This window comes from Pyrus communis, chromosome 10, assembly GCF_963583255.1.
Source record: "Pyrus communis chromosome 10, drPyrComm1.1, whole genome shotgun sequence".
NCBI lineage: Eukaryota > Viridiplantae > Streptophyta > Magnoliopsida > Rosales > Rosaceae > Pyrus > Pyrus communis.
In genome coordinates this window covers 15,446,800-15,464,405 of record NC_084812.1, presented here as the reverse complement: position 1 = coordinate 15,464,405, position 17,606 = coordinate 15,446,800, and the positions used below count along the sequence as shown (strand labels likewise).

The 17,606-nt window shown below is 36.9% G+C and overlaps 1 protein-coding gene across 1 annotated transcript; it reads left to right on the top strand.

Annotated features, from left to right (window-relative positions):
• Nucleotides 1-1,959: 1,959 nt before the first annotated feature.
• Nucleotides 1,960-6,421, top strand: LOC137748756 (spindle and kinetochore-associated protein 1 homolog). Its single transcript, XM_068488936.1, has 9 exons — nucleotides 1,960-2,097; nucleotides 2,197-2,321; nucleotides 2,572-2,684; nucleotides 2,787-2,865; nucleotides 3,301-3,368; nucleotides 3,701-3,806; nucleotides 3,892-3,921; nucleotides 4,133-4,246; nucleotides 6,112-6,421. Exons 1-9 carry the CDS (start codon nucleotides 2,001-2,003, stop codon nucleotides 6,187-6,189), a joined length of 810 nt encoding a protein of 269 aa, XP_068345037.1. The 5' UTR covers nucleotides 1,960-2,000; the 3' UTR covers nucleotides 6,190-6,421.
• The last annotated feature ends 11,185 nt before the right edge of the window (nucleotides 6,422-17,606 follow it).

Here is a 17,606-nt window from a genome sequence, read left to right as displayed (position 1 = left end):
AATGAAAAAACAAAATTAAGTAAACTGCCCACGTAATGAGTTTCTTGTTTGAATGTTTTAATTTCAATTTACTATTTTATCCCTATTGATTAACTTGTTTTATTTTGACACCCTTAATAACATAGGGGTATTTTAGGGATATTTGAATGTTTCACCTGATTGGGGTTTAGGATGTTTGCTTTATATATAGAGATTAAAATGATTTAATCGAAGTAGTCATAAAATGTAACTAAATTACATATTACATGATATTTGATGCATATATAATATGTCTAAAATGAATGCATCCTTGCCTTGAACAAACATGATACATGAAGTACTAGTAACACCATTTCAACCTGTTCTAATGAAGTTGTAAACTGAATGTATGAATGTAATTGAGCAAACAGAAATTGCATTGCAGTGAGTAGACATGTAAACAGGTCGGGTTCATTAGGTTTGACCCGACCTGTTAAGTTAATGGGTCATCCACACCTAACCTGTTACGCTAATGAGTTACTTAAACCCAACTTGTGTAAGCTAATGGGTCATCCATTTTAGGGGTGGTATTGGTATGATTACTGTACCAAAACCCATGTACCAATGAACTAGGAATAAATAACTAGGAAAAAAAAAATATAAAGTGCATATAATGATAATAATATCTAAATATATATAAATGAATAAATAAATTATATAATATTAATAGTAGTGGTACGGTATGGTATACCACTGGTAATGGTTTTGAACACCATTACCGTACCAAAAATGTATGGTACAGTACAAATACCGTACCATTACCAATGGTACAAATTTTTTGGCACAACTTTGATATGGTACGGTTGGTAATTTGGTTAGTGTGGTAATTTGGCAAAACATTCTGTCCCCTAATCCGTTTCACCATTAACATCCGTTAACAATTTCTTTTTGTTTTTGTTTAATTTTACATTTCCATAGATAGTACATATATCTAAATCAAGATTTCAAGCATGGAGGTCCAACATATTTAGAAGTACCCCAAATATAAAGTTAATATGACTTGGTAATATTGGTATTATAAAACCTTGTAATCAAGTTACAACCCAAATTTCTAAATTCATCAAAGCTTGCACAACCTGGACTTATTACCATTTTCTGCCATCCTCCTAGCGCGGTTCATCTATATTCAATTAATTGAAAAACTATCGAATTAATTGAAAAAAGATACCAATTTTAATTGAATTTAAATGGATGATTAAAATCATGGTGAATTGAATTCAAATGAAGCAAAGAACAAACCCAATAGAAAACAAAACAAAACAAGGTCAAGCTGCTAAGAAAGCAAAACAAGACGTAAAGAAAAACGACGCACAAAATCCGAAGGTTTCAAACTTTCAATTGACACTGATAGCGCACAACATGGACAGAACAGCCAGGCGCCTCTCAAAAGCACCGGAAATAGAAAAATTATTGAGTAACGGAGCTTCAAGAGAGAGAGTGGATGAAGAGTAGATAGAGAGACTAGAAAGCAAAACGCTCTCAGCGGAGTCTGTGAGACAAAGAGTCAGCGACGTGTGGTAACGGATGCTAACGGGTTTTGTGGGTTGAACCAAAGTGATTTGTTATTTAACGGGTTCATCCGTTAAGCATTCACCCAAATATTAATTTTAACGGATGAGTCAAGTCAGATTAACTGGTCAGGTCTAGCTGTGAGGTTCTAAAGGCAACTAAGCCAACACTAAGTTCCTACATAAATTTGAAAAGAAAAAAAAATCCCGCATAAATTAAAAAAAATTGAGTTACAAAAACAACAACAGATTTTAAAATTTTTGCTGCTCAAGTTGGGTTATCAGATTGAGGTGGGCTAGAGAACTGGGCCTGGAGGCTTGGGCCTTGAGCGTAGCGGGTAGGCAGTAGTTTCAAGCTTTTCGGTACACATTTTCCCGCTAAAACAGTTTCCCCAAATTGAAAAACATAAAACTCAAGATTTTCCGATCCAACAGAGATTGAAAGTTTCTGAAGAGAGGTAGAGAGAGAACGAGATGGAGGTAAAGACAGCAGGGGCGTCGTTGGATTCGGTTATCTCAGGGTTCAACCGTCGGATCGCGGAGCTTCAAGATCTCGTCATTGCGCGAAACGGTAAGACCCGACCCGACCCATCTCCTCCGCCTGCAACTGCTTCATCCAATTCTTGTAATCATAGTTGTCCGCATAACCTCTGAATTGTTCATGTGGCAGTGTACCCGGCGAGCAGCGTCACCGATTTGTTGGCCGTCGACGCGGCCGTGAAGGCCATGGAGCTTCAGGTTCAGGCCATCAAGGACCGCTTGCGTGATGAAACCCTAGCCATCCCTAAAGCTAAAGTACTCTCTCTCTCTCTCTCTCTCTCTCAAGTTTGGGGAAATTAGTTCAAATGTTTGTTGAGCTTAGGATGTGTTTGGCAACTAGGAAAATTCGAGTTACAAAATTAAATTTTTTATCCACCAAATGGGAAAGTGAAAGAATCAATTTTGATCATTAGGGCAGGCGATAATTTACTTAATTAATCCTGGAACATGTTTTGCTTGTTGAAATTTCGGCGAATTGTACTTTGATGTTGTAATGTGATGGCAGAAACTCGTCGATGCCGCGCTGAAGCAGCAAAAGAAATTGCAGGACATGTCAGTTTATGTGCCCTCGCATGTTCCCGAAAGAATGTCGATGTTGAATTTGGATACTAATAAGTGGTAAGCCAAGTTTCTCATGCATCCATGGATTAAGCATTGTTGATTTGAGTCTCTTACATTATTTGTATTTGGTAGGTAGAGATTTATGTTTCTGTATTTCAGTTTGTTTCCAGAAGGAACTCAACAAAATACTGGTTTTGGGTCCTTCAAGCTTGAGGAAGAGCCTGCTGCTCTACCTAAGGTAAGAAATGCTCTCTACGCACACACAGATGCGCACACTACTTGTGCACAGCCAATGCAATCAATAAGGAACAAGGGATGTCCGCAACATATATTGTAATTGAGAATTTGTGATGTGCAGCAAAACTTCGAATATTCTTTGAAGAATCATGTCCTTGTTCTTGTTCGTGCACTTATTTGGATGATTAATTTCTTACTATTTCTTAAAGAATGACCCTTTTCTTCATACTATTGCTTGGTAGTACTATCATACTAATATTGCAATATTACATATGCCTTGTCTTTCTTTCATAACTCGAGAATTGATGTGCGGAAAACTATTTCTGTATCAGTTATATGGCTAGCTTGTTCTGGAACTGTCATTAGTTATATGTTGGTGATACAGTAGCTAAAGGATAATCACTTCACTTGTTCTTTCTGTTTTTGTTAATTTCAGGAGAAAAAGGGACGTTCCCCTCCACCATTGTGGTTTATAACTGCTGAAGAGCTGGATTCTTTGTCAGGGTGAGTGGGTTGAATTTTCTTTCTTAATTTATCTTACTTTATTTGATAAGACTTAAGAGTGAGTCCCATGTCCACTGTGTGCTTTTGCACAACAACTTTTACCTCATTGAAGAATGTTCCGGCCCTTTATAAGCTCCAGAACTCTTTCCACCCGCAGTATGATACTACGGCTCACATATTATGATCCTGAAGGTTTTCATCTTGCTACGTAACTTTCTTTCTGTTGCCTTAGCATATAGGAGAATATGATAGCTAGGACTCAAATGAAAGGTGATACATATTGGATAATCCGATTTTGCCTCCTAATTCTTTCCCCAATTTTCGAATCGCAGGTACATGAGGGGAAGGCTTACAGTAGAGAAGATCAATGCAGCTATTAATGACATGGTGACATATGCAGAAGCAAACGCTCAGCTGATATTTGCCCCAAAGAAGAAGGTTTGCATTCTGTCTCTCTGAGTCTTTGGTTCGTACATAGACGCTATTGCACACGTATGACTCTGGTTTACCAATCATCATGCAGGTAGCAGGAGATCTTTGGGAAAAGGCACTGGTAAGTGAACTTAACCAGGTTATCTGTTTTAAATTGTCTGGGGGGGTTTTGTTGGTGGCCAATAGCATGGGTTACAAAGTGGGAGGTAGCTCTCTCTCATCATATAAGCCTCTCCATCCTTGGTGAAGGTGTCGTATTCTTGAGCACCGCATGTAACTGTTGATTTATGCATTAGTATTCAGTTCCCAACTTCCCACCATAAAATATGCAGGAAATGAGGGACATTGCAATGACAGAAGGAATAAGGGGAAAACACTTCTTTCTCGAAACTGACATGAAAGGACCAACCTTGAAGCCTGACAACACTGGAAAAGCAATACTAACTGTAAGCTCGTGCCTTGCCTTTTTTTCTTTCAAACTTTTATGATTTTAGAAACTGAAAAAGAAGTTAGGGAAGAAATATCGTAGTGCAATTAAAGAAAACTTCACCTGTTTTTGGCATAACTTTAAGTAAATAGTATACATTTACCTTCCCATGCTTCATGAACTGCAAACAGATTATTTCATGTATTGGTTAAATTATCCTGGTAATTATTACAAACCTGATGTGCTTGGTTTCAGTGGGAATTTCATCCTAAAAGTAGTTTTAGTATACTCGTGCTACTGTTGGTTTTACATACACCTGACATTTGTGTCGTTTTTGTGACATACTCGATATCTTAACGGGTCGTGTCGTGTAATACCCGTTAAAGTAAACGGTAATATGACCTGACCCGAAATCAACCCGTTAATCTTATCAAATAATATGACCCGATCCACTACCCGATAAGGAAAATATATTTTAAATCAATAAATAATGAAAATAGAAAACATAATTTGACCCCAAAAATATTGAAAACATAATCCTAAATTTGTATATGTATGTCACCTTGTCACGTAAATATTACTTCAAAACATAAAACCAACATTTGTCTTTTAAGTAAAACATACCCCAACATAAGAGTATAATAAAAAAACATTAGTACATTACTACAAAATACCAAATGTTTAAGGATACGCAAAATGAAAGGAGTTACGTTTCAAGGTTGATGAAACCTTGCACCTTTTTTTACAATAACACCCTTTAAATTTCATCAATCACCAAGGTAAATGATATTGGTTTATTTTGAACTCCCTTAAAAATACTATTCATGAGGGTTTGTATGGTTTTAAAAATTCAAAAGACGATGTACCCATCCTCAAAGCGTAGAGGATGCGATTACGAGGGTTTGCATATTATTTCACATTTTTTCGCACTTGTAAATTAATTATTATATTTTTTTTTGGATGTGTTTGGTATTTTTAAATTACTTGATATTTTTATTTTTAATGTGTTTTATAATTTTTTTAATCTCACTCCTTGCCTATAGTATACTATAAAAATAAATAAAACTTAAAAATTTTGAAATTTATATAGAATAATAATACAATAATACATATTTTAATATACACTATATACAAATACAATATGGCTATAGTATTTTATAGTAAGTTTTTTTAAGTAGTTTAAAAAATTAAAATGATCAAAATAACTTTTTTCTTAACGTGTCAAAACAGATTATTCGCATGTCACTCTTGTATTTTAATATACACTATATACATATACATTATGGCTATTGTATTTTATAGTTAGTTTTTTTTATGTAGTTTAAAAAATTAAAATTGTCAAAATAACTTTTTTCATAACGTGACGAAACAGATTATCTGCATGTCACTCTCATGTAAACCTGTTAAAGACCCTTTATTAACGGGTTCTTATCGTGTGATCCGATAACAATCCAATTAGTTATCATGTCGACCCGAAACCGGTTATTTTTGTGTCGTTTACATGTCGTGTAAGAAATTGTCAGGTCTAGTTTTACATAGGTCAAAGTTCTGTTTTTGTAGTTAATTGTTTAAACTCTATGATGCTTATGAAATGCTTTCAAGATTAGCATGAAGCTTTACTATCTCCTTCATAAACTTCCTATCACGTTTCTGTTATCTTTTCCGTTGGCAAATCGAGTTAGCCAGTCCTGCGTGTAGAATATAGCGGGAGTATGATATAGTTAATGATCTCATTTCTCCTCTAACAAGGAGGTCCTAAGTTCGAATAACTGATTAAAAAAGAGTTTTTGTGCTATATATTTACTTGAAAGATGATGACTAAGGTTTTGTGATGGCATTTCTCTTTTTCATTCCATTTTCCTTGGACATTTTGCTGCTGCACAGGTCCTTCGTCACCTTGGTCGTGTAAGCGAGACACGTATCGGGCCTCATCGAGTGATCATTCTATTGAAGCGTCCTTGACAGGGCCTGCATCATGGTTTGGTTCTCAATCATTTTGCTTTTTGATTAAAAAAAATTCAAGTTCTTGCTTTGCATCGTGTGTAAATGGCAAGAAGATTTGGCTCATGTTGTCGCTTTTGAGGCTATATAGTCGAGTGTATCTCTTAAAGTTAAACTATTAAAAAATTTAGACATGTATTATTGTATTGTTATTCTATACAAGTTAGGAAAATTTAAGTTTTATTTATTTTTACAAGAGAGTTTCTTATAATAATTGCTAGGATAAATTTTACTTGACTGGTTCAAAATTCAAATCAACTCGTATAGTACTAGTATAGGCGCAAAAAAAAAAAAAAAAAAAAAAATTAATTTTAGAGTCAACAACCTAACAAAGGTTTTTCCTTTCTTTCATACAGTCATACTTAGAAATGTTTTATGTTCTTAAAAGTGAGAACAATGTAACAAACATTTACATTCACTTGTAATGACAAGCTTTACAACTTTTGTAAATAGGTTTAACTCTAAAATTTGACACCAAAATCCATAAACCTTAAATCTGTATTTAACTGTCAATTGTTGTTTACGCTTTATTTTCTCATCGAATTTTGTTTTTCATATTTTCTTTTTCAAAACAAAATCTTTAAGCGGATGTAGAAAAATGAACAGTTCAGATCATTAATATCATGTTTTGATATTTATGGTTAATTGAAATATGAGTCAATGTTATATAGTTTCTAGAGACTTTATAAACTCCGAGCAATTTTTTCACTAACGATAAAACTCCGAATATAATATCTATGATCTGAACTGTTCATCTTACTGCATATTCTAAACGATCATGTTTGAAAAAAAACAAAAACAAAATTTGTTGTGCAAAATAGAGGGTAAATATAATTGACAATCAACGGTTAAATTTCGATCTATAGTTAGGTGATACGAGTTTATATATATTCATACTTCTACGTTCATATTACCAGTTCATTTTAATGGATGTTACACGACACGACCCGTTAAGATATTGAGTATGACAGGAAAACGACACGAATATGAAAAACACGACACGAATGTTAGGTTGCGTGTTATAACTCAAGACCCACTCATTCAATAAAATCGTGGTGGTTTGATTCAAAATTGACTCACAATTTTGAGTGTGTGAGTTAGTTCATATAAATTAAATTTCATGCAAGTTCTGATGTTAACAGCCTGTGTCTAAAATTGTCTACTAGTTCGAGATGTAAGAGGAGACCCTAAAGAATTTTGTTGTTTAAGAAGTTTCGTGAGAGGTCTTAAGTTCGACTTTCGTAAATGAAAAATTAGAAGAACATTGAATACTTCGCTACTTTATTCATTCTATAGGGTTTACAATATATAGGCACATGCCTTATCAAGGAAAGTAATTACAAAAGATAAGGAGACCAAATCCTAAAGATTACCAATCATAATCCTATCTAAAATAGAACTCCAAGAATATTTACAATTAAGACTCAAATTAACACTCCCCCTCAAGTTGATGCATAGATATAATACATGCCCAACTTGATAATTGAGTCTTGGAAAACCTTACTAGATACTACATGATTAAGAACATCAGCCAACTACTCTTCTGAACTCACATACAGTATAGACACAATCTTCTTTTCAAGATTTTGCTTGACAAAGTGTCGATCAATCTCCACATGCTTTGTTCGATCATGTTGAACCGGATTATCAGCTGTCTCCCATGCAAATTTATTCTCACAATATAACTCCATAGCTATGTTTGGTTCAAAACCAAGATATCTCAAAAGTTTACATAACTAAAGAAGTTCACATATTTAGTGTGTCATACCTCTATACTCTGCTTCCGCAAACGACTTTGACACCACTTTATGCTTCTTACTACGCCATGTAACCAAATTACCTCCAACAAATGTACAATACCTTGATGTAGATCGTCTGTCAGTAACATTACCAGCCCAATTTGCATATGTAAACTCTTAACCTTTAGATGTCCATGTTTTCCACAAAGTATTCCTTTCCTAAGTGCACACCATGATTCTATCTTATTGGCAATTTATAAGTACTTGCACCAATATCAGGATTAATTGTATTATCATTTAAAATACTTGCCTCTTGGATATTTCGAGGAGATGGAACAGGCACTACAGGATCAGAGATAGAGAAAGGGTACTACAAACATACTTGGCAATTCAGCATATTCTTGTTGAACTAGGTTGTACTGTTTGATGGGAGCTTGATGAATTGCGCGATACAGTTCGGTAGGATACAGCCAAACTGGGTGGTACTCTTCGATAGAACTTTATCGATCTAGGCTGGGGTCTTCGGTAGGGCTCTACCGAATATCTTTGATTTTTTCAATGGCAACCTGCCAAAATGGGTTGCCTGGTTCAGTGGGTTCGGTAAGCTTATGCCAAAATGCAGAAAAAAATCCAAGAAAGACATAGCACAGTGCATAAGATCTTACTATGATGAGCTTTCTAAATGTGAACATAGACCACATAACCAAAGATCCGAGGTGACAAACTATTGGTAGAAACTACTGGACCATGTTGAATAAGCTCCTGAAGTGGTGTTCGATAATTTAAGACTCGAGAAGGCATATGGTTCATAACATAAATTGTATGTACAACGACATTAGGGCAGAAACGTTTGGGAGCAGATGCACCAATAAGCAAAGCACAAGCTATCTCAGGATATGATGATTCTTCCCTTCCGCCACTCCATTTTGTTGTGGGCTATGTGGACAGGTAGTTTCGTGAACAATCCCATGATCTTGTAGAAACCAAGATAATTTAGAATTTATGTACTCTCCACCATTGTCAGAACACAAAACTTTAATATTAGAAGAATATTGAGTTTTACCATCTGACGAAACAGACGAAACACATCACAAACCTCACTTTTATTTTTCCACACATACAACCACTTCATATGGGTGCAATCATCCACGAAAGTAATGAACCACTTAATTCCCGAAGTAGTACTAACAAGGGAAGGCCCCCACACATTAAAGTGTACTAGCGCAAACGGAAAAGACCCTTTATTCATACTTGAAGAGAATGAAGCATGATCACTTTTGGCTAAAATACATACTTCACACTTCATTCTGAGTCTTCAATTCCACTAAACAAATCATTTACATATGTTTCAAATAGCCAAATGATGCATACCCCAAACGACGATGCTACAACAATACTTTCTGTAAATTACTGTTTTGCAACGCACATACCAAATTAGCTCTTTCAGGAACCCATATTATCCAACCTCTATTTGTCATTGTAGTAACACACGGCTTCAAAACAAGGACTACACAAAAGGCCTACTAGCAGCAAAATACTCTTACACGGCGCTGCAATTACTTTTACACAGCAGTTGCAAACGAGACAAGGCGCCACTCACGGAAGAAAAAAAAAGCAATAACACTAATTACAACAGTTCAGAATACGACGACCAGCAAATCAAAAAGAAGTTTGTTTCCAGCGATGCAAGTCAGACAGCAGCCAAGGAACCCGCGCTGCTAGTCATACAACAGCCAAGGAGCCCAAGCTGCATTTCACACGGTTCTCGTTCCAAAATTACAATTCACACGTCAGAGCAGCAGACTATCCTCCAATTGCTTAAGTACAGCAATAATTCATGTCAAAAAGAAAAACAAAAAATTGAAAGTAAGAAGTCAAGGCAACAATTGAAAGCTTCAATTGCCACCAAGAATCCACGCTGCAATCCAGACAAAAGGCACAAGATCCAAGATGCTACATTTCACACGGCACAGCCAGAAGCCAATACATGGCACGACCAAATTGTTACAGTACAGCAACTGAACACAGTACACAAGGTGCTGCTGACACACAGCAGCACGGCACTAAAACAATATTGCTACTAAATACGTAGCAATTATACACGGAAGGAAACCAAGCTCTTGCTGCTAAGAAGAAATAAGCTTCGTTACTTTATTTATAGTTTATGGTTTATAATAGGGTAAAGTGCCGATTTAGTCTTTAATTATCATCTTAATAAAAATTAGATTCTAAATTATTTTTTTCGGTAAAATGTTCTTAAATTCATTAAAAATTATTAATTACATCCCTCCTATTATATTCATGTTGTAGCCTATTTTATCTGACAAAGGGAATATGGCCAGCAGAAAGGGTAAAAAAATTGAGAGAGATGTGTTTGTAGAATTGTAGGGGAATGTGTGTGTTATCCTTCCTACATAGTGCCTTTATTTATAGTAGTAAAAGGAGAGAAGAAATTCCTTCATCCCCAAGGAATACAAGTTGTAATAGGAAAGAATAACTAGAATCAAATCTAATCAAGGATTTACACAATCACACTTAAACTAGGAAAGTTTACAACACTGCCCCTTGAGTGTGTAAATACTCAAGGTAGATTTAGCATCATGCAGAAGTTGAGGAAGTTGACTCGTCGGCACTGATTCTAAGGAACAACGCTTATTCTCAGTAAGGTAGGAACTTGCATAAGTAAATGAGTCTCACTAAAAAACCCTAAGGCTATGGCAAAAAACCGAGGAGGGACAAAATTCATAGTTTAAGGAAAAATGCATAAGAAATGCAAAGTCAAAAGAATGTCTATGAGATGTCATCAGGGATATGACCAGCCCAAGGTGGGTGCCTCGTTAAAACCTAGTTAGGTAGCAAAAACCCAATGGGAAAAATGCTCCTAATGGTAGGGAAAAAGAGTACATTAAGATCAAGCAAGTATCTTCAGGAAGTTTACGCATACCAATTTCATGAAAAAAATTCTGAAACAATGTCTTTGGTAGTGATTGGGTGAAGATGTCGGCCAAATTGTCTTGTGAACGGATTTGTGTGACTTCAATCTTTTGATGCTCTTGTTGTTGATGTGAAAAAAAGAACTTCGACGCAATGTGCTTGGTGTTGTCTTCTTTGAGGTAACCTTTCTTAAGCTGTTCGATGCATGACGTGTTGTCTTCGAAGATCGTCGTTAGGGCATCAACGGCGAGATAGAGATTGCAAGAGCTTCGAATTTGGCCACTACTGCTCTCAACCAAAAGCATTCATTAGTTGCTTCATGTAAGGCGAAATTCAACATGGTTAGACGAAGTGGCAACTAAGGTCTGTTTAGTTGACCTCCAAGAGATTGCAGTGCCTCTAACGATAAAGACATAACCCATTTGAGAATGCGCCTTGTGCATATCAGATTTTATCCTCATTAAAGTGACGCAACACCTTCTGGGTGTAGTTCGATTGATGTACTAGGATTCTATATGAACAATGCTCTATCTCGAGATCGAGACAGTATCGAGTCTTAACTAGATCTTTCATCTTAAGTTCCAACTTCAGGTGCGCGGCAGTTCTCGGGAGCTCTTCAGGAGTTCTAATGAGATTCATGTCATTGACATATACTGCAACAATCACAAATCCGGAATGTGACTTCTTAATGAACACACAAGGGCATAGTTCGTTATTCATATATCCTTGACTAGTCAAATACTCACCCAAACGGTTATACCACATTCTTCCGAATTGAGAGCGTGTTCTGGGGTTTGGTAATATTTGAACCAGTCAATGTAAGTCATTCGGGAACTTTCATATAAATTCTCGTATCAAGATCCTCATAGAGATACACAGTTACTACGTCCATCAGCTGCATACTTAGTTTTTCGAAAACTACCAAACTGATGAGGTTGCGAAAAGTATTCACATCCATAATGGGTGAATAAGTTTTGTTATAGTTAATCCCGGGACGTTGTGAGAAGCCTTGTGCAACAAGACAAGCTTTATAACGCACAATTTTGTTCTTCTCATTATGCTTCCGAACGAAAACCTATTTATAGCCAATTGGCTTCACATGTGGAGGAGTAGGAGCTACAGGTCCAAACACCTTACGTTTCGCAATCGAATTGAGTTCGACTTGGATTACTTGTTTCCAGTTTAACCAATCATTTCTACATCGACATTCATCAACGGAACACAGTTCAATGTCATCGCTCAACATGATCTTAGTAGCTACTACTAATGCATCGTCGACAGTCATCTCATTTCTATGCCACACATCATCTAAGCTAGAATAATTGACTGAAATCTCATGATTTTTGGGAGGAGGGTTCTCTTTTTCAAGGATGCTTCCATAATCCAGAATTTCTTCATGAGTTGGATAGAATGAGTAAGCGATAGTCGGATTCATGGTAGGCTCTTTGGGACCTTGTGTCGTGGATTTCCTCTTTCGGGGGTGTGAATCCTTTGAACCAAGTGGCCTACCACGCTTTTGTGTAAGGGCAGATGATTGGCTAGCCAATAATGTATGTGGATCACTAAGATTGGCATCTCGGGCCTCCAGAAGGGAAGTTTGTCATACATTTAGTACATCCATCTTTGCAGGCGTATTCGCAGCTGGAATATATGATCTTGTCATGCTCGTTAGATCGGTGAAAGCATCTGGCATGCTCTGAGCTATAGTCTAGAAATCTAATATGCGCTGCACTTCAGTTTTAGATTGAGCGGTGCAGGGATCTAAATGAGACAAAGTGGGGATCGTCCATGATAATTTGCGTCGTTCTTTAGGAACATTAATGTTCTTATCTTCCCTTAATGACGGGAAGACTATATCATAAAAGTGACAATCCACGAAACGAGCGATAAATAGATCGCCTGTCAAAGGTTTTAAGTAACGAATAATCGAAGGAGAATCATATCCGACATAGATTCTCATCCTTCACTGAGGCCCTATTTTTGTATGTAAGGGCGGTGAGATCGACACATATACCGCACAACCAAAAACACGTAGATGCGATATGTCTGGTTCGTATCTGGTAACCAACTGAATGACACTAAATGGTTGTGTCGCAACAGGCCTTAGGCGGACCAACTTTGTTGCGTGCAATATTGCATGGCCTCAAGTAGCGATCGGGAGCTTGGTACGTATAACCAATGATCGAGCAATCATTTGTAAGCACTTAATGAAAGCCTCTGCCAGGCCGTTCTGGGGGTACGGGATGTTCAACTTCAACCCCAACTGACATGCAATAGTCATCAAAAGTTTTAGATGTGAATTCTTTAGCATTATCCAATCGAATAGATTTGATCAGATAATCAAGGTGGTGAGCCCTGAACTTGATAACCTGAGCCAATAGTTTGGATAATGCAGAGTTTCTTGTGTACAACAAGCACATGTGTGACCAACGTGTGAAAATGTCAACCAAAACCATAAAGTATCTAAATGGTCTGCAGGGAGGGTGAATCGGTCCACAAATGTCCCCCTGAATCCGTTGTAGAAAAATGGGAGGACTCAAACGAATCTTGTCATAAGAAGGCTTAGTAATAAGCTTTCCCATAAAACATTTTTGACATATGATTCCTTGGATCGAACCTAAACTTTGGGTTATTGGATGCCCATGTGATGATTTGAGGATACAACGCATCGCTATTCATCCAGGATGTCCCAAACGATCATGCCAAAGTGTAATTTCGTGCGCGGTCCCAGTAGTAGGGCCGGCCACTTAGTGGCATTCTATGTGGTGTATGGTCGTAGTTTACAGACCACTGGGGATACACTCCATCTTTTCTAGAATATGCTTCTGGCCATATTCGTAGGATGTTATGCATTGAAATTCAACTCCGTTTTCTACGTGGGTTTCAGTGTGGTAATTGTTATCTCTAGTGTCCTTGAAACTTAACAACGTTCTTCCGGAACGTGGAGAGTATAATGCCTCAGAAATGGTCAAGATTGTACCATTGGACAACATTATACTTGCCTTACCGTATCCTTCTATCAGGTTGGATGGGCTTGAGAAGGTTGTCAGAGGTACATTCTTAGGTATGAAGTTAGTGAAATAGATGCGTTCACGCAAAACTGTGTGCGTGGTTGCACTATTTACCAGACAACTAACTTCCCCATTAGTCTTACCTAGAATGAAAAATTAATTTGAGTCGGTCACATGCATAAAAGTTCTAAAAACAAATATCAATTCAAAATAATTTCATTTATTCAAGGATGGTACTTAATTAGAACTTAATATCCAAAAACAAATTACCAACAAATAATCCAAACGTAAAGGAAAATTGTTCAAAAATCAACAAAAAAAAAATAAAAATGGGGGGTTTAGCCAATAGATGGAATTAGGCCCCATTGTGCAATTTTAACTAACTAAAATTGTTTATGTCTAAGATTCTAATCTTCCATAGGGATGGTATCCTCTTGAAAGTTAGAAACCTCCATCTTTGTAGTCTTCAGTTCGTCCATTTGCATAAAGTTTGATTCAAACTTTTTACGACGAGAATGATATTTAGCTATAACCTTCTGGGGAGCTTGGCAAACATGGGACCAATGGTCCTTTGAACGACAACGATAGCATATATCCACATCCATGGTTTCAAGTGCTTTGCTCTTATTCTTGAAGTTTGGGGCCTTGGGAGTGAGGTTTGAGTGCTTCTGGGCTTTGTTTCCTCCCTTGGATAGGCCTTGACCATGTTGACCTTCACGGGGTGGCTTCTGGCCACTCTTACCACGCCTCTTTTGGCATTTTGGGCGCTGGTTTGTGCTATAATGTGCTTCAAGCATAGCAGTCGCCCTAGTAGGTCGAGCTTGATGATTCTTCATTAACAGTTGGTTTTGCTTTTCAGCGAGAAGTAAAATAGAGATCAAATCTGAGAACTTAGTGAACTTCTGAGCTTTATATTGTTGCTGCAGGACAATATTAGAAGCAAAGAAGGTCGAAAAGGTATTCTCATGGAGATCCTCTTTAGTCAAAGTTTCATTACAAAACTTGAGAAGTGATTGGATTCGACAAACTTCAGAATTATATTCATTCACAGACTTAAAGTCTTGGAAGCGCAAATGTTGCCAGTCATATCTTTCTTCAGGCAAGAATATGTCTTTTTGGTGATCAAGACGGTCAGCTAAAGCGACCTATAATGCACGTGGATCTTCCTCAGTAAGGTATTTAGTTTGCAAGGCGTCACAGATATGTCTTCGAATAAAGGTCATGGATATGTCTTCAATGGTGGGATGCAAGTTCTTTGCAGTGAGGTGGAGCTTCACATCTTGGACCCACTTGAGGTAGTTCCTTCCAGAGACCTACAAAGCGGTGAAGTCGTGTTTGTTCAAATGCAACATTTTCCTATCACAAAATAAATGGACAAGATGTGGTGAGTGTAATGGAGAAAAATCAATCCATTCACATAAGAGTAGAACATACAGGTTCTAATAGACATGTATTGGTTTAATTTTGCATGAAAAGAACTTCGGGTTTTCATGGGTGATGTTTTTAAAGAAAACTTCAAGTTTTCAAACAAGGCATGTGTATAATAAACTTCAGGTTTCAAAATAATTATGAACTTTAGGTTCATATGTTCCTATAGGCAAACACAAATATATACATAAAAAGATGCAACAAAAATATGCAAACAGAACTTTGGGTCTATAGTTATAATTGGATTAAGTATTTGGACTTTGGGCCAAAATTTAAAGTGTGGGTGAAAAAAATATAAAACCCATATTGTCTAAAAGTATTAAACAACGAAGCTTGGGGCTCAAAAATATAGGCCAAAACCCATACAGGGTTGAGCAAATTTGGTCTGTGCGACCCAGGCCCAAAAATTAGGCTGGGGTTTCTCGGGTACAAGCTTCAGGCCCAAGGGAAGGAGAAGGGCAAAATAGGTAGCATCAAGCAAGCCCTAAAAAAAAATCCACACGGCCTGTTGCAGGCAGGCCCAAGAATTTTGTGGTTTTTTTCCCCTTCTTTTTCACGGGTTGATCAAGCCCTAATATTAATAGTGGGTTGCATGCCCAATGTAGTAGACCAGCTGCATAAAAGGAGTAGGCCCCAAAAGGGTGGCCCAAACGGGGGCCAGATTATGTGTGACGCGATATAGGGGAACACAGATGCGCCAGCAGAGCTAGGATCTGATGTGGCACACAACATTGGGACACCATGGCCCCTTGGGCCGATGTCGTGTCAAGCCAAGGATTGGGCCACATCATGTGAGCCTTGTTCTTAAAAAAAAAAAATTTCTTTTTTTCATTTGGGCCTTAGGGTTTCAACAAAAAATAAACACCTCAGCCAGAGCTGGGTGCAGTCACCGTGGACGAAGGCCAGTGCTGCAGCTGCAGGCAGCCGTGTTTTGGGAAAAATTTCTCGGTGCAAGGTCAAAGGTTCTACGGCGAGCAAGTTATGGGGGATGGAGAAAGTACCTCGACATCGGGGAAAAAAAACCTAAGAAATTCAAACTGGAATTTCACACAAATTCGATGAAATTTCTTCGGGAATTTCAATGCTATTTAATCAAAATTACGATACTATGTTGGATTTGGTTAGAAAAATGCACAACGAAGTCGTGGGCGTCGAGTTTCAAATGAGCTTGATGCTCCATGCTTACTCAGGGTCACGGGTTCGAAAAACCCAGGCGGCAATTTTTGATTTTTTTTTTTTTCAATTATGAAATTCAATTATCTGCATATTCAAATCAATAATATTTTAATGCATGTACATATATTTGATGCAATTCATGGAAAATATCAAATTCACATAATTTAACAATTATGAATATAATGCATACACAATTTATGTAGAATCTAAAATTCGAAAAATGTAAAGTTGAGTCATGCATTATTGTGAATGTTCATGCTATCAGGGCTGCAAAAATATTGAGATAAAAACCGTTGTTTTGAAAGATCCTGATTGCATGATCATAGAGATGAACTGGTTTGATGTAGAAAAACTTCAACGTTAGATTCCTAAGCGCAGTGGTAGGAGCGTGCTGATAATGTGTTGTAGCCTATTTTATCTGACAAAGGGAATAGGGCCGGTGGCAAGGGTAGAGAAATTGAGAGAGATGTGTTTGTAGAATTGTGGGGGAATGTGTGTGTTATCCCTCCTACATAGTGCATTTATTTATAGTAGTAAAAGGAGAGAAGAAATTCTTCATCCCCAAGGAATACAAGTTGTAATAAGAAAGGATAACTAGAATCAAATCTAATCTAGGATTTACACAATCACACTTAAACTAGGAAAGTTTACAACAATTCAAAGCTATTATATCTAATTTTTCGTCAACTCAAGTCATTTTACACACTTTAGAGTGTAATACCGTTATTTTCTTGCCTATAAACCCTTAACATTTCATATAGTTGTGAATCTAACGTCTAATTTACCCTCCAAAATTAACTTACACTATTTCTTATGAAAAACTATCAATTTACCCTCCAAAGCTAACTTCATACACTATTTTTTTATGAAAAACTACCAATATACCCTCAAGTGTGTATCATATGCAATTAACGTGACTTAAATTGACGGAAAGCTTAGAATATAATATTAGGGATGTAATTGGCAGATTTTTATAATTCAATGACTTATTTTTCTGAAGAAAAAAAAAATAGTTTAGGGACCTAATGTTCACTGAGGTGATAATTTAGGGACTACATTGGCAATTCACCCTTTATAATATATTGTCACA